This window comes from Gadus chalcogrammus, chromosome 9 (assembly GCF_026213295.1).
Source record: "Gadus chalcogrammus isolate NIFS_2021 chromosome 9, NIFS_Gcha_1.0, whole genome shotgun sequence".
Classification (NCBI taxonomy): Eukaryota; Metazoa; Chordata; class Actinopteri; order Gadiformes; family Gadidae; genus Gadus; species Gadus chalcogrammus.
The window spans coordinates 13523512-13546995 of record NC_079420.1 but is presented as its reverse complement, the minus strand read 5'-3'; the positions used below and the strand labels follow the sequence as shown (position 1 = coordinate 13546995).

Genomic DNA, 23484 nt, shown 5'->3' with positions numbered 1-23484 from the left:
TATATATATATATATATAGTTATACATTAACAAACTGTCTATATATATATCTATACATCTTTTTTTTATATGTCTGTGTGTGTGTGTGTGTGTGTTCCCAGAGTTCCAAGATAAGGGCCGTGTCTGGGGTTGAAAGGTTCCTGCTGCCTTTTGATCATATTGTGCTGGAGGCAAAATGACAAATGTAAGCGCGAGAGAATTGAGAGCTCAAGAGATGGAGTTGGTTTAAGGTCAAGATCAAGAAAACCAAGAACACCCTACAGGTCACCATAACAAAGAGAATGGATCAGAAAGACCATAGCATTCATTACACAAACAAACACACAACACATTTATAGAAAGACATGCATTTATATGAATATATATGGGCATCCATGGTTATGTTATGTTAGCGTCTATCTGTGTTAAGCCGTTGCCAATAAAGGAAATGATGTGTGCTTTGGGCTTCCCTTATTTCCTCTGACCCTGGGGCTGGCCCCTATGCTAACCTGTGTTAAGTGTTCAATTAACTTTCCCACAGATCCGGAGCGGGTGTCTCCATCTGAAGCCTTTGAGGAAATTGGAAAGATCCAAGCAGATGGACCCGTTTCCACCCAAAAGTTGAGAACACTGGAGAAAAATAATGCACTTTTTTTTTTGTTGGAAAGAACGCAAGAGCAATATTCAGCTTCATAATCTGGTTACATGCTCGCTGCCTGTCAGAACAGAAAGCCGATCTCCATTATTTCCTCACAAGGCTGGTTTGTAGATATAACCACAATAACGCGGTGCACTCCGAAATATTAACGCTCCCCGCTCCCCCCCCCCCCCCCCCCCCCCCCCCCCCTCCCGCCCTCGCACACACACACACACAAACACAAACCGCTTGGCTCGTCATCTCAATGGAGGTGCTGAAGAAATTACACGGAGGAGCTGCTTTGTTCCTAACCGACCTGAACCTGCGCAAATCCCTACCCTCATTTCCTGTATTGGCAGAGCATCCAGACCCTGCAGCTGACAATATGTCCGCCGCCATAATTTCCTGTTTCCAGCCCCATCTTGGTCATGCCTCCAGCTGCTTCCAGCCAGCTGTCAGTGCTTACAGTAGCGAGCGATGTTGCGTCAGGTTGGGAGGTCCTCATTCACTGATTGAGATTGTGATGAGACGAAGGAGGGACACATACAGGGGTCCTCATTAAACCCTGCCACCGTTTGGTACGAGGGTACGATAGTCGCGTGGTTAGGGTGTTCGACCACCGGGGTGAAATGTTCAGGGTTTGAACTCACGTGTCTCACACGTGGCTCAGGAGGTAGGGCGGGTTGGCTGGTAACCGGGAGGTTGCTTGTTCGATCCCCGGCTGAGTGTCCATGAGCGAGACACCTCACCCTTACTGCTCCCGACAAGATGGCTGTCGCCTTGCATGGCGGACACTGCCGTCGGTGTGTGAATGTGTCCATGATAGGTGATTGTTAGGCAATATTGTAAAGCGTGGCTACTGGTTAGAGAAGCGCTATATAACTGCAGTCCATTACCCATTCCGTAGTCTCCACACAAGCATTCTGGAGCAAGATGAACCATGCAATACGGTGCGTCACGTTAGGTGAAACGCTGCTGGGCGACAGAACATTAATTTAGACAGTAGCAGTAGTACTCATCGTCTGTGAGCTCTGCCAGGGTGCCCACATCATCAGCATCATCACTGTCACCTTCATCAGAGGTAGCTATAGTGTCTTTAACCTCTCAGACTCACTGGGACACCTGCTAGACCGGGTATTATGTTGCCTGGGTTTTGGGTATTTTTTGCAGTTTCTTTCTTAATTGCTCAGATCCCAGGAGCTCTCGGCTCTGAGCTCAAAACTGCTGTTTCGTCCTGCACTTTAAGTGCTTTTTGTTTGCTCCGCAATGTTTAACAAAATCTTTTCAATAACTTAATTGACAGGTCTAACTGCATATAATTAATCTGATCAACACAGAAGAAGGTAGTATTTTCCCAAATATCACCCCCTTTTTTTCTAATCGGAAACATCAGAATTTTTTAGCCTTTCAACTGGATTTTGGGCTTGTGGATCAACTGTTTTGGAAATTGGTCCAATTTCCATAATACTGGAACAATTCCAATTCCCCTTCGACCAAAGAGGTGGAATAAAAAAACTGTTTCCATGAAATGTAATCATGTAATTATGATTTGTGAATTGAATAGAATTGAATTTGCGTCTATATTATGGTATGTTATTGTGTTGAGGTGTCTGACTTTAACGATACCTTGTCATGTAATCCATTCACAGATGCTTCATGTCCTTTTGGATAGGGTTACTCCAATTAAATCACAAATTATTAATTTCAGTAACAACAATAGGGCTGCACATTTCTTAAAAGCTTTTATTTAGTTTTACCTATGTTCAAGGTAGGGGAATTCCTCACATGTTAAGGTCATGATCAATGACCTCATTATCATTATCATCTTTGTTTCGTATTATTCTTTGCGTCGTTTAATTGTGTATTCATACGCACAGGTGACTTCATCCTCCTTGTTTTTGTTATAACAGATATCTGTGTACCAAAGACCACGTCATCCTTGTCTTTGCAGTGTTTTGAAACACATGTCTTTATGTATTCATATATTCTCAGCCCTATACACTCTCCCGTATCGCGGCGAGCAGCAGGGATTTACCCAAGGATTCAGGGCAAATTCAGTCCCAAGCCCAAACTTTCTCCCACTGAAACATCAACAACATGATTCATCGGTCCTTGTCTCAACTCATCAAAAACAATCTCCATGATGCCTCGCCCACCCACGCATTGCTAATCACATTCACACAAGGCTCGATACAAAGACCCCTTACAGATGGGCTTATCCTAGCCACCGCTAACATTAGCACAAACGCTGCTATAAATACATGCATGCATGGCGCGATGAGGGCGCGGGGGGGCTAGCGCGCTTACGTTAGCAATGCGCCCTGGGCTAACAGGCGCACAGTCGAGGCGCTGTGTGTGCCGACAGTGGACGTCTGATTCACTGTGTTTCAAATTCAGGATGATGGCTCCCATACACCCACAGACGCACACACACACACACACACACACACACACACACACACACACACACACACACACACACACACACACACACACACACACACACACACACACACACACACACACACACACACACACACGCGCGTGCGCTCAAACGCACAGAGCCGGGAGCAGAGACCGAGTGGTTATAGGGCTAACTGTGTTTATGTTTGATGAATGCCTTGAAAATCCCGTTTAACAGGCTCAACCAAGCATAGGGTGCATGGTCAGTACCACACACATGCACTATGTTGGATGAAAGCATGAATGCACACACATACACTCATGACCCAAAACAGATCATCCTCATGAATGCAGATAAGCACCCAGACTCACACCCATATGAACACACACACATTGGAAAAAGGACGCAATCATGGCCACACATTTGCACACACAAACTCTCGCCCCGCATACAAAGCAGCCCCCCCCATTAGGGACATGGGTTATAAGGTGGGCTGTGCTGGGTTTACATCGGCCATGACAATTAACACCCTTTGGTTCCCACCTCCTCCACTAATTCAATGTTTTCTGCTTCTCTTCACACGCTCCCTGGCTCTGGCAGCTAAACGAATCCCTTCCAGGTACAGAGATCTGAAGAGAAAAACATACATCCACCACATGCTTTCTTTATCCTCTCTCTCTCTCTCTCTCTCTCTCTCTCTCTCTCTCTCTCTCTCTCTCTCTCTCTCTCCCTCTCCCTCTCTCTCTCTCTCTCTCTCTCTCTCTCTCTCTCTCTCTCTCTCTCTCTCTCTCTCACGCCCACTCTCTCTCTCTGTATGTCTATCTTTCTCGCCCTCTCTTCCTAAACCGATGACAGTGAACAAGATAAGGGGATTATTCAAATCAGCTCCCTCTACTCTTAGAGGAAGAGGAGGGAGACAAGAAGTAATGAGAGAAAGAGAAGGGGGAGGGGGAGAGGGCGAGAGGCGAAAGGGGGAAGGGGAGAAGAGGGGGAGAGAGAAGAGGGGAAGGGACAAGCGGTGAGGGGGAGAGACGAGAGAGGATCGGGGAAGAGAGGAGAAATGGGGAAGGGGAGAAGAGAGGATCGGGGAAGAGAGAAGAAAAGGGGAAAAGATGAGAGGGGATAGGGGGAGAGGGGGAGAGGGGGAGAGGGGACGAGAGAAGACGGGAAAGCAAACCAGAAAAGACGAGAGGAGGGCTGGTTCTAAATGAAAGGAATGGCAGAAGCGAGAGGAGGGGGAGTAGATCAGCTATTTGGTTAGGTATCCATGTGTATCTGTTCTCCATTATAGATGTGTTTTGAAGGAACACTTCTGCGTTACAAATCAAATGAACCATAACTTTGAACAGCTAGGAAACCAAGACAGATGAATGGTATTTAGTCTAATACACTCTCAGCACCCTCTGTTCTAATTGTTCTGCTGAACAGGGACGGGGGAGCAGACACGATACTCACAACATAATCATCTCAACAATGAAACCACTTTCATTTTCGTGTACGCCGATAGAGTACTGAGTAACCAAGTGTTAAATATTCCTCCAAACTGGGACAGAATCTGTCCCACTTGCTTTTACTTGATATTTAAACCAGTTTGTTGGCAGGTCATTATCTTCTACTTGCAGAGTGATGCTGCATTTTAAATAAAAAATGCATTGGTCCATGTTTTTATAGGACAGGTTTTGTTAAGGTAACGGATACGGTTTAGTTTGGTTTTTGTTTGTGTTAAAGATCTGTGGGAAAGCAATGCAGAGCTAGGCTTAGTCAGTATAAAAGCATGCACGGTATCCTCCACAGTTCCCTCTGAGGAGGTTGGATCAATTGGAAAGGTGGGGTCAGACAGTGTGGGCACGGCTGGGACTAAAACAACAGCGCTAATGAAAAACGGTTCAGTATCACACACCTCCAGCAGCCAGAACTGTGCTGCCCCATGGCCGGACAAAAGCACAAGAACCCAGCACTCAGCTGTGCTTCTAAACCCAGTGTTCATCGACAGTTTTCTATCCTAATCCCTGCGGATTGACTGTTTGCGGTGCATTACTCTGAGTGTAGGATTCGTCTCATTTTGTTTTGTTTTAGAAAACTCCAACGGGTATATCTTCTTTCCACATTCTGATATTTTTATGGAGCTCCATTTTGTCTTGCCTGAGACTCGGGGAAATGGTGTCTTGGTGTAGACATTTGTTATCCTGTTTGAAGCTAGCTCTTCGAGCGTGCTTTCTTAAAACTGAAAATCGCTGGTGAAGTAGGAGAAATAAAGGGTGCTTTCCTCATGACTGATACGTTGACAAGGTGGTGTAAATGAGATCTCTCTTTCAGACAAGGAGGAAACTTCCATGGTGTGTTGGGAGGAGGCTAAAGACCCGAAACTAAAGGCTTTAATAGAATATAGGATTCCCTGTAAAAGGCAGCACGTGCAAATTTATTCTGCCAATTTATTCTCTTGCAGAGCTTATCCTTATCATTTGGCTTCTTTTTATAGCACCAAAAAAAGCGACAAAGTAGTTTTAAAGTGAAATAGAACTGTATTAAATCAACTTGAAGATGCATAAAAGTTATTTTATATTAACACAAATACAGGTCACTATCTTCTTGTGTCTATTCAATCTAAAAATCGTCAAATGTAGATAGATAGGGCGCTGGAGATAATCGACGTGTGTAAAATAATGAGCAGAAGCATCTCTGAAGTCCTGCTGACAAAGCGGTGACTATTGAGCCTTGACAAGTGAGCACTAGAGAGGAGGGATCAAAACACACTCTGAAGGACAGGAATAACATGGAGAAGATGGCTAATGAGCGGACCTGCTGGACACCCTGACTGAGGTCTTAATGCGTCAGCTGAAATATTTTGTGGCGTCCCAGGCTGTATGTGGTGCGTGGGATTATTACCCAGCATGCAGCGCGGGAGACCTCCATTCGCCGGCGGTGGTCCACCACTCAGCGGTTTTAATTACTGCTTGGGTTAGGAAGTTTGTACTCGCAGCGAATTGATTATAAGCAATTAGCAATTTTCACACACAAAATATGAAAATACGGAGCTTGGGGAAAATAAAGCCGGGAGCTTTGAGACTGGTGTGTTGCTTTCATTGTTTAAATACAACTTGATTCAGAGGCAATCATGTTTGGTTGCTTCGCTTTTGATTGAATGAATTGTCTGTGAATGGTTTTAAATGATTAGAAATTAGTCTTAATTGAATCGCAATGTTAGAGGTTTAAAAACGTTGTCTTATTAGGATAGTGGGAATTTGATGATAATACTAATAGGATGATAATATAATATGAGGATACTATAAAATGACCTCATATGAATATGACCCCATTTATTTGAAGAAGATATTCAATATTCATTTAAAATGATCTTGCAGCTATTTTCACAAGTTTAAGAATCATTGGATGAAGAGGTCTGTAAATAATTTACTGATAAATGAAGGTAAGATATTATTTTGTCAACCAGAACAGATTTTATCACAGAGGCAACGGTATTTTTGTGTAACAGATTAGATTCAAAGGATAGCTGTTAAATCATACTGACAGCTCTTTTAATCTAAAGTTATATCTTTCATTGGAAGTAATACAATTAAATGTATTCAATACAATTAAGAATAATGTTGATGATATCTTCATACAATACAAAAAACACCATGAAAGCATCATTAAAAACAAAGTAAACCTCTATTTAAGCAGGACAATTTTCACCCACAAGATTTTTGTTGTTGGATTTCAGAAGAAAAGGACACATTGAGTTCCATTGGAGCAGGTGTGAGGGGCGTTGTCAAACAATCAAAACCCACGTCGCACTCGAGCTAGGGTGCACAGCCAAAATAAAACTACAACCAATGAACTTTGTTTTTTTAAAGGTGACATATTACTCCACCAGGTGTGAGTGTGATTATCCATTACAAGCCGTTTCGAAACTCTGCCTCTTGTGACCTCCACCTAGATGTATAATGGATAGATGAGCAACGTTTGCTACAGTTCACTGGGTAGGCTTGGAGGCTGATCTATCCAGCGCACATCTTGGTGGACACGCCGACTTGTGATTGCAGAAGAGGCCGATTTTCAAAACTTGAAAATCTTGTGGCTTGTCACGGCTAATCACACTCACACCTGGTGGTATAATATGTCCCCTTAATAACCAACCAGAAAGTATTCAACTGATAGAAGTCCTTTTGGGTTTATCTAACCATTAACCAACCCCGAACTGAAACCTTAGTGACTAATCGCCCCTGAAAGCCCAGGCGCTCGCCCCTCACCGTTGAAGTTCACCGCCCGGATGAAGGAGAGCAGCTCCTTGCCGTCCATGTTGGCCATGGCGGCGCAGAGGCCGGGCCCGGAGCAGCGGTCCCGATGCATCCGGTGCAGCGCGTGGGCCACCGCGTAGACGGCGTCCATTACGAACTGCACCTTCCCTTCCTGCTCGTACGTGGAGTCCCGGCCCACCTTCTCCAGCCCTGACGGGAGAGGGGGGGGGGGACAGACGCAACGCCTCATGGTTCAAGAAAGTGCAGGAAGGAATAAAGATGAGATGGGAATGCGCTTTGTCAATCCCAGTTGGGAAATCAGGTTGTGTGTCAAAACCAGAAGTACAGGAGAGAGTTAGAGCGAGAGGAAACTTTTAGAATAAGAATGGGCAAAGAAATGCCACAAATATCTATTTCTCTTCTGTGCGATGAGTAGTCGTAATTGAAATGTAAACTCTGCATGTAAATGGGAACATTATTGAGTGCTTTAAGTAATCTGACCGAATATAAAGACGCAGGGACAGAACCAAACAACGAAAGATTGGTAAATATTGGCTGCAATCATTCTTTGTCTGAACCAGAGGGTTTGTTAGTCATGATGGCCAACAGCACAATACTCAAGAGAGTCAAGCGGATGTTTCAAACTCAAACATTAGTCATAACACAAGCTTTATCATATTGCTTCCTTCAAGGTCTGGTCTTCTCCTTCAAATTGCTGGAAGGAAGATGTAAGGGCAGTCAAGAGGGTTAGAACAGAAAAAGGCAGAAGAGAGCAAGATTTCTAAACTAACCAAGCCCCCATTAAAGTCCCCTCCCTCGCTGTTCCCTCTCTTCCTACTTTTCCCCCAGCAGTGCAAAGTGCTGCATTCGTGCACCTGTGAATGACAGGCAAGATGGAGTCCCCAAACCAATTAGGGAAGAAATGCCCTGTCTCATACAGAAGCAGGCCCAGCCAACCAGAACAGACATTCTCAGAGCATTCCACTGCATTCACTGAAAGCTGAAGGATGGCAATGGCATTTCTAACAAATTACCCTGAAATTATAGGTCTTAAATCTTTCCTACATCACATATTAGTGTCACCTGGATTGTCAGACACCAAAATTGAGCAATCGGGGGATATTTGAACAACATTGGTTTAATGGTTTGCCGGATATTATTATAATTATGCAATCTTATAATTATTAATTTCTACTACTATGTCTTCTTATGGTAATCTCGTTTCCATGTCCGTGCCTTGCATTTTAAAAGAACGTTAATAACTCCCGGTCTATTTAGCTCTCGTGCTGAACCGGTTTTTGCATTAGACAAAAGCCTGAAAGAGGCTTGTAAGATGAAGGACGTTTCTTTGTAAGTATTCCACGAAGAGAAAAAAAAATACATTTTGTTCTGCCTCATTAGCAATGATTAAATAACACGCGGGGGGGAAAAAGAAAGATCCATAATATTTTATTTGAAAAACACAAAGTCCCATAATGCCCTAATGAGGGATTTCCAATTATTAAAGTCATTATGCTTCTTTTACATGCCTTTGGCCAAGAGGGGAGCTTGAGGCTGAGGGCCCGAGCAGCAGCCTTGGCCATCCATCACCCACCCTGTTCTTCTGAATGAATAGGAACGTAGAGCTGTAATCCCCTTTCAATCAACAGCAACCTAGGATGCCAGCGTAGTAAACTAGAGACTCGGCAGCAGTGGACGGTGATGACCTGACGGGAGATGGAATTTGGCGCTGTTCAGACAATAGCCAGCACCCAGAGGAGATCCTTGCTCTAGTATGGAGATGATAGCCAGCACCCAGAAGAGATCCCTGCTATAGTATGCGGGTGATAGCCTGCACCCAGAGGATAACCCTGCTCTAGTATTCAGGTGATATGACCTTTCTTTCACTGCTGGACGCCTGGTGTTTTTGAAGTAACATTTTTGTCAGAAGTGCCTGGTTCCTTATATCAATATTCTGCCACCAGAATAAAATACAATATGTTAAATTAGACAAGGCCCCTACAACTACAAAAACATCTGTCGGTAGAAAACCATCACAACTCAGAGTTTCAAGCGTCTGCCGTGTAATCTACAAAGTTCCAGCCAGAGACTAAACCATCTTTGAATATTACCTGCAGGTGAGCGGGTAATACCATCCGACACGCTCCTCACAACAGAGGAGCCGGCGGTGTTGTTCCCCTGCAGGTCAGAGGATGGGCCACACGAGGGAGATCAAATGCTTGTACCGACTGAAGTCTGATATCCAGGCCCGAAGGCCGGCTCCATCACACCCCATCCATCACGCCCACCAGCGTTTCAATTAAACATCGCTTACATGAATCGAATTCCACACAGGAGGCAGGGGTGGGGGGAAGGGGGGGGGACCTTTTTTTCCCTCATCTCAGTGCCTGTGCTCAGAGACACACTTCTGTTTCCATTAGCTCGGCTAATTACATGAATAGCAAATTAATGAACAAGGGGTTGTCCATGATGTGCTGTGTTGGTGCACGTGAGTCCTTCTTATTAACATGCTCTATCATTGAGCCGCCCGTCGTTTATCTGCTGCCTCCACGTCGTGTCAGATACTATCAGGAGCCGGCTAATAAAGATGTCTCCCTCCGCCGTGAATGAAGAGAGGAAGTAAAGGCCAGTTCGCCAAGGACCTGAAGATCAACAGGACCCGGTGGGGTTCGGTGGAAGAGTTCTGCTCTCCATCTCTGTCTCATCATTGATCAGGGTGGTGGTTTAGAAGTGAACTGGATTGTATTTGATCAGTAGGAGGACTATAGGGGATGGTCAGTGGAGCAGGTTTCAAAATCCACACATGAACAATTACGAAGAGGATGTTTTTATATGGGCAAAAAAATGGAAATGTGTGCTGGGATTAAACCTGGAGTCCTTCTGAAGGAGAAAAACGCTCTGTCTGAGGACGAGTTACAGTTAAACTCAGACTGTATGTTTGATCTGATATGTGGCAGCGGAAACAAGCTAGATGATTCACCAGTAGGGGGAAAACTACCCAGCACTCTCCTTGTCAAAGAACTACTGAATAAATGAAACACAGATCCCTCCCTGCCCAGAAAGTGAATCATGTGAGTTTTTATTTTTTTGTAATACCATCGAGGATCTACTGTGTCTACAGTACAGTATCAGCCCTCCGCTTCTACCTAGTTCTGTCTCTACAATAGACCACTCTAAAGTCTCCAAACTGGAATGACTTTATATGACTACAGTACTGTAGTCACCATACTGTGACTACAGTATGGAACTATTGGTAACCTTGAGTATAAAACACATGGTCAAAGGCAGTATCATTTGATGTCCTAATGAAGTCTTCTCCCTGCGTGCTAAGGCGTGTGCCCTAGACTACAGCACCACTGCAGCAAAATAGCAGGTTCATTACTAGCTAATGCCAGCATCTACGCAAAGGGAGCTGTGGCTAGATATCATGCACACGTTGCCATGGGATCCTGAACAACACACCCGAGCCAATAAATAAATAAACAAGCCGTTATCAAGAAAGGTTGTGAAGAGCATTGGTAATATAGCACGATGGAAAGCTTTTCTCAAAGAATTTTATGAGTGTGGTAAAAAAGGGAACAAACTCTACGATCAGAACGGCCGGACTTAAAGGACCTCCCAGGATATGTCAATTATTGGCAGTGCACATTCTTATTCAGATTTGCTCAGAAAATCAAAGCTAAAGTTGTGTCGAGTGTTAAATAATTGATTTGAGAATGCCCGAGGGAGTGTGAATCACAGTCGCCAGAAATCTGATTGGGGTTGTTGCTTTTAATGTAAACTTAAATTAGAATGATGAGGTCAATTAGACCTCATTGACTAGTTGTGGCCCGGGATAATTTGGTCTAATGATTGGACGAGATAAGATGTGCCTTCACCGCAATTAGACAAAACAATGATATCACATATGCCCACACTAGACGGTGCCACTGAACAAACACCCTGTGGCGAATATCTTCAAACGATCAATTACATAAGAGTAATAGCACATGCTTTTATTCCCTCATTGTGTTGCATGTCTTTATCAGTGTCCAGATGTCCAAACCAGCGTCCAGATGGGTTCTTGTAAGGGTTCACTCGCCAAATTCATCCACCTCCTGTTAGACATGTTACACATCTGTAACAGTGAACATGCAGAATTTGCAGATGAGTTGGATATTTATTTGCACCATAAACAATTAGTCACGATTAAAAGTTGACTTTTTTCTTTTGTTAACTGGAAGTATTCAATGAAAATACACAGCAGACTTGGACATAAAACCGTTTTTGATGGCCACGGCTAAGACGTTCTTGCAGAGCCGATGGCTTAGACTCGAGCAATGCTTTGGGGAACTACAGTTCCTCTTACCTGTCTATGTTTTAAAGACCAGATAGAAGCAGTTTTGCTCTCTTACTGCCCATCCATTCAGAGTGTTAGTATCCCGGAACCCCAACTATGTGTCCCCTAAGGGAGGAGAGAAGGTACTTTGGCACTCGGACCACCAAGTTGCTGCCCAGTCCAGACCAAAAACAACCTTTTCTGACAACTTGTGATCAACACTAGACAGCTCTGTTTACCCTGGAATAAAAAAGATAGATTCCATGTTAGAGCGACTATCATAAGCTGGGCCATAGTCACTCTCCTGCTTTACAGGACCAACGATGAAGTCAGAAGCGGCTTCTATCCGGACATTTGTCCATCCCTTTCTAAAGCAAACGAGAGAGAGAGACAGGCTACTTGTTTCTAAAATAAAAAGCTAACCATTTTTGCAGAACACAACCTCAGCTTAAGGATTTAGGGAGAGCCTGCATTTCTAAATGCTAGTAGATGTGTACACCCTATAAGCAACAAGGAACATAAAATGGCAGTCCCTCCAATACTGATTATATGCTTTGATTTGTTCCCAGGCCCACTCGTCTGTTACTTTGGACAAAGGTTCCTCCTAGATGAATGCGTGTTAATGTGACTGAGGAGGACAGGGTGAGCCTCCACAAAGGCCTAACAGTTGTTGCTTAACAACGAGCCCTGACAGGTGAGCTCTAAATATGGGGGGATACAGAAGAGATTGTTCTTGCAGGTGTTCACCAGATGATCACAATTCACGGCTGCCAGAGGACAAAGAAAATTATAGTAATACATCCAGCGGATTCTGACATGGTTATTGCGCCCCATCATTCTCTGCACATCATCATTTATTTATTTAACTAAACATTTCCTCCATGCTCCCTTTGTGTTTTTCTCTGTATCCCTTCTCAATTGTTCCAACATTAAACAAGTGAATTTCAAATGTTTCGATTTTCGATTCATCTTTATCAAATTATAAACAAATGATAGATAAATAAAAATAAATAAATACATTATATTATATATATATCAAATTAATGTATGTTGAAAAATATCAATCATACACATACCATGCTAGTGCGCTAGTACTTGTATCCTGTACCATTCAGGTGGAGATTCACCTTGCTGTGAGATACGATATATTAGAGGGAACGAACCAAACTCGAAGAGACCAAACATATGTGGAACATCCAGAGGATGTTTCTCTGTCCGCCCAAGCTCAACCCAAATGCGTGTTTTCAGAGATAAGGACAGCACACAGCTTGTTTTTGTCCATGGATTTCAGGTCAAAGCTACTTTGGAGACTTTATTTTAATGATAAACTGCAATACATTATTACTCCTGTTGCCCTGGGCAAAGATTACAGAGGTTCCGAAGATTTATTAACGCAACCTTGCTTGTAATTCATTCTGCAGCCATGCGTCGTGGTTCCAACAGCTCGGAGAACAACATTGGGGTTTAAGCAGGTCAGTGGATGTATTGCTGCTGCATTCCTACAATCCCGGCCAATGCTGTGTGGACTGAGGCTCAGCAGGCCAAGCATGCCCACTATTTATACATCGGAATCAATGGGCGCTGAAGGATAATCTATTGGAGGAAACTTGCCGTGGGCTTGACAAGCAGAGTGTTACAGAGGCTGGGTGGTCAACCGCCCGGAGGAGAGCAATGGACCTTGAGAGCCTCTGAAAGCTCCTTAATATCACGGACACAGAGGGGAGGCCTTTGTTCGCTTGTCTGACAGGCCTCAGACTATGTAAAGGCTCATATCATGAAATCTCTTTATGGCCGTTTTTATAGAAATGGGTTTGAATGAAGGAGTGATCAAACATATAGGGTTGAATGCGTCAATGGGTGAGTGACTGTGAATGAGTGAGTGATTGAGTGATTAAATAAATCGGGGAGGGACTGATTCAGAATGAGTTAGAAGTGTGAGTGAGCAAGTGAGTGAGTGAGTGAGTGAGTGAGGCGATCTTTCCACATCAAACACCAGGGCAACAGATGATGACATCATCAGCCTGAAGAAAGTAGAGAGGAGGAGGAGGCGGGGCTATTTGTGTATGTATGCTCAGCATGACTATCTCCTTTATAATCTGTTTCATTTAATTTTGATCCTCTTTTTTAAACACTCTATCTGGAAGGAAGTACCCAGGGGCTGTGTGAGGGGGGTGAAGACAGTCAGTGTACCCTCTGACCCCACAGCCCTCAGATATTTACTGTATTAATTAATCAATAGATTATGATTATTGATTGATGTATGGATGCCCCCCCCCCTGGAGAGAGGCTTCGCAGAGCTCTGATCTTTGAGCCCATGGTTCCTCCCCTCTTGCATAAATCTCCCTCTCTCTCCCCTACTAATGCCCTAGTGTCACACAAACAGGCTGGCTGCTATTTAAATTCAGCACAGCATCACTGCTGGCTCTGCGTATAACACCTGCATGACACAAATGCAAGGACACACACAGAAACAACTAGAACAAAACATCTACACACAGTAACCACAATGAGCAGCAGCAGTTAGAGTCAGGGGCTGAACTTGGATGGTGGATCTGGGGTAAGATTGGATTATTATGATGTGTTAAGTGGCTGGGTTCTCTTGAGTTTAACAGTTGCTTTAATAGAGGTCAATGGTAGATCAACATTCTGCAAAAGGTGCCCGCGTTGATTAGGTGGACAGTTTAAGGTCAATGTGAACGCTCTCCCCTCGCCTTCTTGGTTTCCCCTGCCTCTCTCATTATTATTCTCACTCTCTTTCTCCCTCTTATATTATATCTATCCCTCTCTCACACACTTAATCTCTCCCTCCTTTACTCTTGCCCTCTGCCTTGAGCTGAAGAGATTTTCAATAGGACCAGGTCAGAATGTAGTGGTGCAGTCTTGTACTAATATGTTATGATAGGATATGTTATGAAAGCATATGCTATGGTAGGATAGGTCATGATTTAGACACACAGACAGACGAATGGATAAATATACAGACAGACAGACAGACAAACAGGCATCTTAGTACATACTCTATAAATCCTATATCATATGTTTTGATATGCAATAGTGTTCTGTTATATGTTGTGATATTATATGATATTTGATGTGACATTATATGATAAGTTATGATATAATTTATAATATAAGATCAGTTAAAGTGTCGATCTAAAAAATGGACATGTAAATAAAAAACGCTGATAAGTCACTGTCTATCCACTGATGAGGGAACACCATGATAACAGATCTGACGGCCCACTGACGAAAGCCCGTTGAATGTTACTTGAACCAAATCATTTATTTATTTATGTTAAAACCTCACATAAATATTCATATCTGTTGCCCGGTTGCAATCGATACAAAGCAGCCAGGATTAATTTGGTTGATAAATAACAACAACCCAGAAACCAGGAAATAAACTGATTTGTAAAGGATGCAGAACTAGCAACAGTGGGCCTTTAAAAACAGCTATAAAAAAGAAAAAGCTTTTAAAAGTTGTGTTTAGGAGTATGTTAATGTGAGCACCTCCAACAATTAAAGTTGCTCATCAGGCATTAAAGGGATCCCCTCTTATTTTCTATTGACTGCTCGTTAAAAAACAATCACAGCCTGATAGAATATGCATCCGTTTACCATGAGGTGGTGGAGAACCAGGGAGCTCGATAGCTAAGAACGCCCACATCTGACGCCCTCAACTCTTACTTAACAACTTTTAGTGCTGCGCTCGTGGCTCTACTTGGCACAGAGTTATGAAAAACACATTGTGAAGCCCCCGCGTGTTAAATTGCACCTGAACATTTACGTAAAATGTGGAGTCGCCTTGAGTGGTCTTCGTGTGGATAATCCAATAATATGCATCCGCTCCCTCAGAGAATCCCTGGGTTCAAGGAGCCGCCAAGCACGAGGAAACCAATGGACTAGAGTTGTCGGGTCATAAACCCACTCTACCACCTCCGGGATTATTCTGAACAACCACTTGTCCACCAGGAGACTTGACCAACCAGGCTGACCACACCACTGGATGAACACAGCTCTGACCCTCAACAACCAATATGGTTGTTGTTTTGGCAGACGTTTAAGATCACAAAGGACTAAACTGTGCTCAGTGGGTTGAACTATGATCACAAACAGCACCAGAATCGTCCTAGCAGGTCTGGGGGCATCGGTGGCTGGGGTGTCTGTTTCGTCCGTCTCTCGGCCTTGAGGTTTGTGGAAACTCAGAATCAACAGCGTCTAATTAACTATTTGCAACATTACATTTATTTAACAAAAAAAAGTGCATTCAACCATGAAGATACAACCCATACAACTCAAGGATCTACTATCGACTAAAACTGACTATCAAGTTACTTCCGTTAGAGAAAATTAACTCAATTAAGACAGAAGCACATTTGTACTGAAATAATTTCCTCATTTGTTTCCACAATTTGACTTATTTCTAGTGTGATACGTTTCTTGCTGGTGCTATTGGGGGGCTTTAATATTAAGCATGGGTGCTCTGAGTTTACAGAATGCACACACAAAAGGCAAGCAATATGGGATATGGATGTAAGGTTCACAAACAGTAACTGATGACCATACAAACATCTCTGAGTCACATAAATAATAATCACTCAACAATAAACACAGACCTCCGCACACATCCCAGTGAACACACCACTCCTACACGGAAATCCAGCAGGCGAAGCTGAGGCGAGTTGTTCTCCGAGATTTTAAACGCTGAGCTATCAATCTAATGGCACTCATGAGCTCCTTTCAATTGTACAACAACTTATATCCATTGCATACAACTGTTAACAACGAACCACAACGATACAAGCCTCAATCCGAGGCAACGAGAAAGATTAGAATGATAATAATTAATAAAGACTCAAGAGATAATAAATGGATCGGCTGCATCCATTTATGCTCGAACATTGCAAAGAAAATATCGTTTGACAAATATTATAACAATTCTGTATGCATCAATTACATTTTCTCAGAGTAAGAGTGCTAAGCATTAACAGTTGGATACCCGCAGCATTGCCCATACTTTCTAATGATACTTATTAAAACATTAATAAGGCGCTGTGCAGCTAGGTGGTGAAATTATTAAACTGTATGAAGCAGTTTGAATCTAGAGCCAGGGCTCTGAGGAACTGAGATGAGATATCACAAGAGCTAGATGGGTGGCTTGCTCAAAGCGTGGAACAGCATGTAGACTCCAGACATAACACAACACATTGTATGTCAACAGCGAGAGAGGGAAAGAGAGGGAGAGAGAGAGAAAGCAATCCAAGCATCAAATCAAGAGTAATTCAACTGTCATGACTCCTGGAGAAAAGTTACAAGCAACATGACATTACAAATAGTCTGTCCTCCTGCATCACCTGGAAGTTACACGTACACACTCAAAAACCCACGCACACACATGCAGATGGATGCTGAACTGTGGAAGATGTGCTGATTCAGCTGTATGTGTGTGTGTGTGTGTGTCTGTGTGTGTGTGTGTTCATGTGCAGTGCCTTGAAGGTAGTGTATGCCGAAAGTGGAAATGTGTGTGTGTGTGTGTGTGTGTGTGTGTGTGTGTGTGTGTGTGTGTGTGTGTGTGTGTGTGTGTGTGTGTGTGTGTGTGTGTGTGTGTGTGTGTGTGTGTGTGTGTGTGTGTGTGTGAGCGCGTGCGTGCATGCGTGCTTGCGTGCGTGCATGCATGTGCATGTAAGTCCGCTGCGTCATGGTATTACCCCTGTAAAAACCCCATCCGGGTATTGGGGTACATCTCAACTTCTAACGATCAGCACAACAGTGGAGCAGCTGCTGCTCCTGAATCCCCCCCCCTCCCCTATCCCCCCCCCCAACCCCCCCTCTCCCCCTTCTCCCTCAAGAGCAGCAGGGGGTCCTCGGCGTCAAAGCAGTTTCCATGCCAACGGCCCACGTCCTCCTGCTACACCAGTTGAACCCCCCCCAGGGCCACACCCTGCCCACCAGGAAGACTCCCCTCTCCTAGCAGGCAGGGCCCCGACCAAGTGTCAGCTCTGTCAGTGCCCCACTAGACAGCGTGTGGCATCCGCTCCTCTGCCCAAAAAAACGTTAAACAATCATTAATGTGATCCAGAGATCACAACGTCTGCTCCGGGTCACACGCGGCAGCAGGAAGTGGTAGCCTAACATTGCGCACCGTGCATGTGTTATTGTGAGGCGACGGTATTTGTGTGCGTATTAATTATGACACGCTGCTCGGGGGCCAGGAGCTAGGGCGGCCTAGCGTGTATTATCGTTGTAAGCCGAACAAGGTTCCCGATAGGACAATGAAGACAGACTCGACATTATTTAATCCTTCAGGGTGTGCAGAATGCTGCGGAGATTAATCAGTTTGTGTGTACAATATTAGTGGCATAATAGAATAAATTCTGCGTGTGGAAATTGAATTACTCATAATCATTCTTTTGTACACATTGCGTAAAATTCAACTTGTTGTTGAAAATTGCCAAGATTAATAAAAAAAAATAATAAAGTGTGTTTGGACTACTGGCGGATTTAAATAACAGGGCTGTAAAAAGAGTGTTTGCGTTGCATGAAGCAGTCCGCCCAGCTCTGCTCTGTAGCGTGTTCCAGGACACACGTGTTTGACCAATCACAGCAGGAGGGCATTCTGCACCCCGCCGATCACCATCGCCAAGATGCATTTTTTATCCCTCCATCACAATGTGATGCTGCTCTCTATATTTCTCTCTTTCTCTCTCTCTATTCCTATCTCTCTTTGTCTATCTCTCTCTCCTCCATTTTAAAAATATACATAACACTGATCAGGTGGTGCTGCTGGCATGCTGTTGACAGATAAATCAATCTATTTCCTGTATATCTTCACAACACAGAGAGCGAGAGAATGAGATCGAGTGAGAGAGAGAGATGGAGAGAGAGAGCGATAGCGGAGGGCAAGATAGGTGCAGAGAGGGAGACAGTGAAAGTGTGCATGCGAGAAAGACTGTGAATTTGAGAGGTAGTCAATGAGTAACAGAAACAAATTGAAGTAGACTGACACACAATATATATTTTTAAAAAAATCAGTGTTAGAGGCGAGGTGTTAAAACAACAGCAGAGGTGGAATGATTCATTGCAGTGGCTGTGGCTTCCCAGACACCTGTCTGTTAGTTACAGTATGTTCTGTAGACGGGGTGTTAGATATGCTCTGCAGAGCAGAGCAGAGGGGTGGGGTTAATGATATGTGGTGTAGGTGTGCTACTGGTACAAACATTGTAGATGAAGGGGGAAGTTGTGACAAATGACTTGCACTCATCCATGAACAAATAAACAAAATGTGTGTTGCAAGGTCAAATGTGCGCGCACACACACACACACACACACACACACACACACACACACACACACACACACACACACACACACACACACACACACACACACACACACACACACACACACACACACACACACACACACATTGTAACAATATATGCATAGTGACAAAATATACAACATAGTAAATTACAATTCTTATCGAAACAAATACCTTTAAATCTTTTGAAGGTGTTTGTTTCGATAAGAATTGTAATTTAATCTGGACCTTCAAATGATAGGTCAAGCAACCTTAATGTGATGGCTTTCACTTTCACTAATTTTGTGTTCCAATGAGCTCGTTGTCTGACCCAGGTTCTACACAGTGCTAGTTGGACGTCATCACTGTTGGAGCTACCAGGTCCTGGATGCAGCCCATTAGCTCAGCGATCTGAACACAGAAAAGAGTGGTACCAAACCTGAATAAAGGCTCTGCTGGTTTTGGTGCCGTCTATTGACCTCCACACAGTGAGGACAGCAGCACATTCCCCCATAGCTTTTTTTTTATATAACGAAACAATGACTAGTAACCAATTGAAAAAGAACAGTGCATATCCAGTTGCTCCAAACAATTAGTTACATTATTTGTAAACAATTATTGGATTGTGTGTCTGCAACAGCATGTTGGGTCTGTGGGACAGAATTAGCATCATGTTTTCTGTGTGTTTGTATTAGAATGTTGTCTGTGTAAGTATAGCATGTTGGCTGTGTCTGTATTAGCAATTTGTCTGTGTCTGTATTAGCATGCTGTTTATGGGTGCGAATTAGCAATGTTTTCTGTGTATGTATTAGCATGTTGTCTGTGTATTTATTAGCGTGTTGTTTGTGAATGTATTATCATGTTGTTTGTGTGTCTTTATTAGCATTTTTTGTTTTTCCATATTAGTATGTTGACTTTACGTCTGTACTAGTATTTTGTCTGTATAGCTGTACAAGCACGTTGTCTGTATTGGCATGTTGTCTCTACGTCTCCATTAGCATGTTGGCATGGTGTTAGGATTAGCACATTCAATGTGTTAGCATATTTTGCATCTATCTGTATGAAGCACATTCAGCCATGTTTCTGTTCGGTCTGAATTCTTATAAATCTGTGTACTATTGGCACAGCATGCAACCGTCTATTCCCTCTTATATTTATTGCAACGGATGCTTGCTCACTTGAAACTCTGCCAGTGGAGCTGGCATCGCTGCAGCTGTTTACTTCTTACTTCTTGTTGAAACCACACTTGAAAATCTTCACACAAGTCTGAATGCAGTAAACCAGGGGGCAGCCATCCAACCACATACTAATAGGGCTGCAGTGTCAGGTGAACTCTCTCAACACTTCATCCAATTACATGGAAACATCTCATTGCCGGGGAACGCTTGGCTAGATTCTTCACACTTTCTGACCGATTTTGCCAAAACAACTCCCATAAAGAGAGACTTGTTTGACCGCTTTATCGTAGTTGTAGTGGTGCTATCCATTCATGGTTCAAGGGTCAGGCTGAGCTATAGAACACAGACAAAGGGTGAGCAGGCTAGTGTGACGTGGGTTTGTAATACCCTTAGAGTCAGTCACTGTGATAAAGGACCATAGAAATAAACTCATTAAACTAAAAGTTCAGTCTGATCACAACCAGCAAAACACCTTGCTTTATTGTAGAATTGCTCCGTCCAAGCAAAATATTTCCACTCTAGGGCCAATCAGCCCAACATCACAAGCATTTAAAGGCAAACCTTGAAATGAATGTTTGGTGGTTACGTTTGGTTCTTGTGTATAATACTTGTATTGGCGTTCAGTACCTGTACATTTCTTAGGACTTCCGGGCTTCTTGCCGTGCATCCCAAGCTTGCATCCAAAATTCTCCTCCCAGAATTCTGCAAACCAGACGTTCCGGCGGTTGTTGGAGAGAGAGCGGCTCCTGAAGTAGCGATCGAACGCTGGTGAGGAGAAACAACAAGAACATCAGAACCACAGAACAAGGCACCAGAAAGGAACACATGGATCTCGTGGTCAAGCCAGATGATTGTTATTGTTTCTACAAGCAGGGAAAAGATGCAGCATATTGTTCTAGTAAATAGTAATCCCAGCTGCAAACCGAGGTGTTTGTTCGTTGCAGATTAGTGTTAATAATAAATATTTCAGAGGTTCATTATCGCCATAGGGAATCATGAAAGAAAACTACTCTTTAACTATGAAGGGGATCAGTATAAAAAGCATAATTTGTCTTTGTACATATCTCATAGTAATTTTTGCTTGAAATCCAGCACTTTGTTTGGGAGAAGTGCAGTTGAGTGACAACAGTTCCTTTGAGGACTAACCACCCACTAGCTGTGGAATCACTGCCGGCTCTAGACCTTTGATGTTATTGTTCTGTTCGTTTTCCTAACGGCATTGCAGGAATTAAGTAGCAAAATACACAATGTATAATAATTTCAGCTGGGCGATAAATGCGATAATAATGGTGTTAACACAAATTAGACTTAATGCCACACATTATTTTGATGCATTATGCAGGTACTATCCTTTTAAGACGGAACATAAAATTTCAATGAGAGACAAGCTACACGGTGTGAAGGAGCAGAACCTTGTTGCCTGATGGCAACTAGCAAATATATGAGCGGATCATGTGACTCAAAACCTATTTTGCACAAGACGAATTGTGGAAAAATGCGCTACATTATGTTCAGTCACTGAGGCAATTAATGTTTATCCTGCATTTAACGTAATTCCTCTATCGCCCGACTCTCAATAAAGGTAGCCTAAACTGAACCATAAACATATAACCTATATATGCCTCTCACTGGAGAGCAGGCTTCCCTCACCCCGTCTGTGGTTTTAGGTTTTAGGTTTGTGTATAAGAGTAGTCCAATACTTCCCCATGTTAGTTGAAACTATTGAAATATCGATAAGCTCATAGGATAAGGCTGCTCCCTGCTAATTCCTTCTGCTTTATGTGAAGCCAACTGGTGACTCTGCTGCTTCAATGAACAGCTCTCTCTAAACAGCATAACCCAAGCAAGCCAAACGATGGTAACCATCGCACTTAAATGTTAACTTAGTTCAATGGGAAGCAAAACAAGGCTTTTTTTCAAATCTAGAATATAACAGTGCTATATATATTTATATATATATATATATTTATATATATATATATATATGGCTGTGAATTGTTTCATATATTTGAACGGATTCACAGCCCTAATAATAATTCAAACATGTATTTATGCAATATTTCTGTAACATTTACAGAAAAAGCGCCATGGCAGTTGCAAACCGTGAACTTTGCATAAAAGATAAAATATTGAAAGCAGGTACAGCAGAGGTTTGAAAGGATCCAGAAGAAATGCAGAAAACCACACAGGCAGAAACAAAAATAACAAACAGACAGGGGCACAAGCTAGGGAACACAGATTAACTCCAAACAGGTGGCACACATTTGGCTATCGAGACAAAAATAAGACACGCGGTTCATGTGGTGCAAGCCGCTCCATTCACTTTTAGCGAGCGGGTGAGTGACACCAATGGCACTATTCAAAAAGCTGACTGCTGTCTGTAGCTTTTTTTAATGTACGTTTGCCAAGTTGATAATGCCATGCATTATTTGCGATCCCTGCATTGAGAAAAATAATCAGCCAACCAATGTGAGATTACAACGCTGGCAGGGTTTCTCAAGGGTCTTTCACTCAAGTTGTTTTTCTTTTCTGATATATTTTTTCTATTTTCAATTTTTTCTATCTATTTATTTTCCCGACAGCTCAGAGTCACCCATTCATCCTGTAAGTTTTATTTTCTTCAAAGCAAAAGCGAAGTCATAATTGCAGCCTAGACGATACATAATGATACCAGGCAGCGAGGTGTAACCCAACATCAAAACAACCATCTAACACGAATGAGGTCGGTTTGAATCAAGGTAGAAAAATATAAGGATCCAATACCTATTCAGCGACCACTTGTGCCGAGTTTAACAAAAGACAGACATGGAGATGGCATGTTTTCTACTGCCTCAAGTTCCCCTCTACCGCAACACTTGACAGTCCATTTGACAGTCCATTAGTGACTTACTTAAGCATTGTTATTCACAAAAATTACACCTGAATGTTATTTAAGGTTGTTTTAGGGAGAAATAACTCAATATATAACAATTGCAAAACAATGTGGACGAGTATAATTTTCTCTCTCTCCCTCTGTGTGTCTACGTCTCTCTCACCAGGTGAGGTGTGCATAGCCACGTCTGTGTGTCTACGTCTCTCTCCCCAGGTGAGGTGTGCATAGCCACGTCTGTGTGTCTACGTCTCTCTCCCCAGGTGAGGTGTGCATAGCCACGTCTGTGTGTCTACGTCTCTCTCCCCAGGTGAGGTGTGCATAGCCACGTCTGTGTGTCTACGTCTCTCTCCCCAGGTGAGGTGTGCATAGCCACGTCTGTGTGTCTACGTCTCTCTCCCCAGGTGAGGTGTGCATAGCCACGTCGGGAAGGTCCCCAGATAACCCCCACATAACATCTACAATTACATTTGAGTGGTTCTAACATAGTACGTACCACCATGGTTCGTCCTTTGGTGTCATGGTCTGTCTGTTTCCTTGTCTTGTTTTGGTGTGTTACCT

The 23484-nt window shown here is 43.2% G+C and overlaps 1 protein-coding gene across 1 annotated transcript in view; it reads right to left on the bottom strand.

Annotated features, from left to right (window-relative positions):
* LOC130389150 (metabotropic glutamate receptor 8-like) overlaps positions 1–23484 on the bottom strand; it is a 100180-nt gene that overhangs the window by 8827 nt on the left and 67869 nt on the right. The window contains exons 7-8 of the mRNA XM_056598821.1: positions 20682–20819; positions 7271–7468 (exon numbers count right to left, since the gene is read on the bottom strand). Of these exons, the coding sequence (XP_056454796.1) occupies positions 7271–7468; positions 20682–20819 (336 nt within the window). The remainder of the gene's footprint in view (positions 1–7270; positions 7469–20681; positions 20820–23484) is intronic.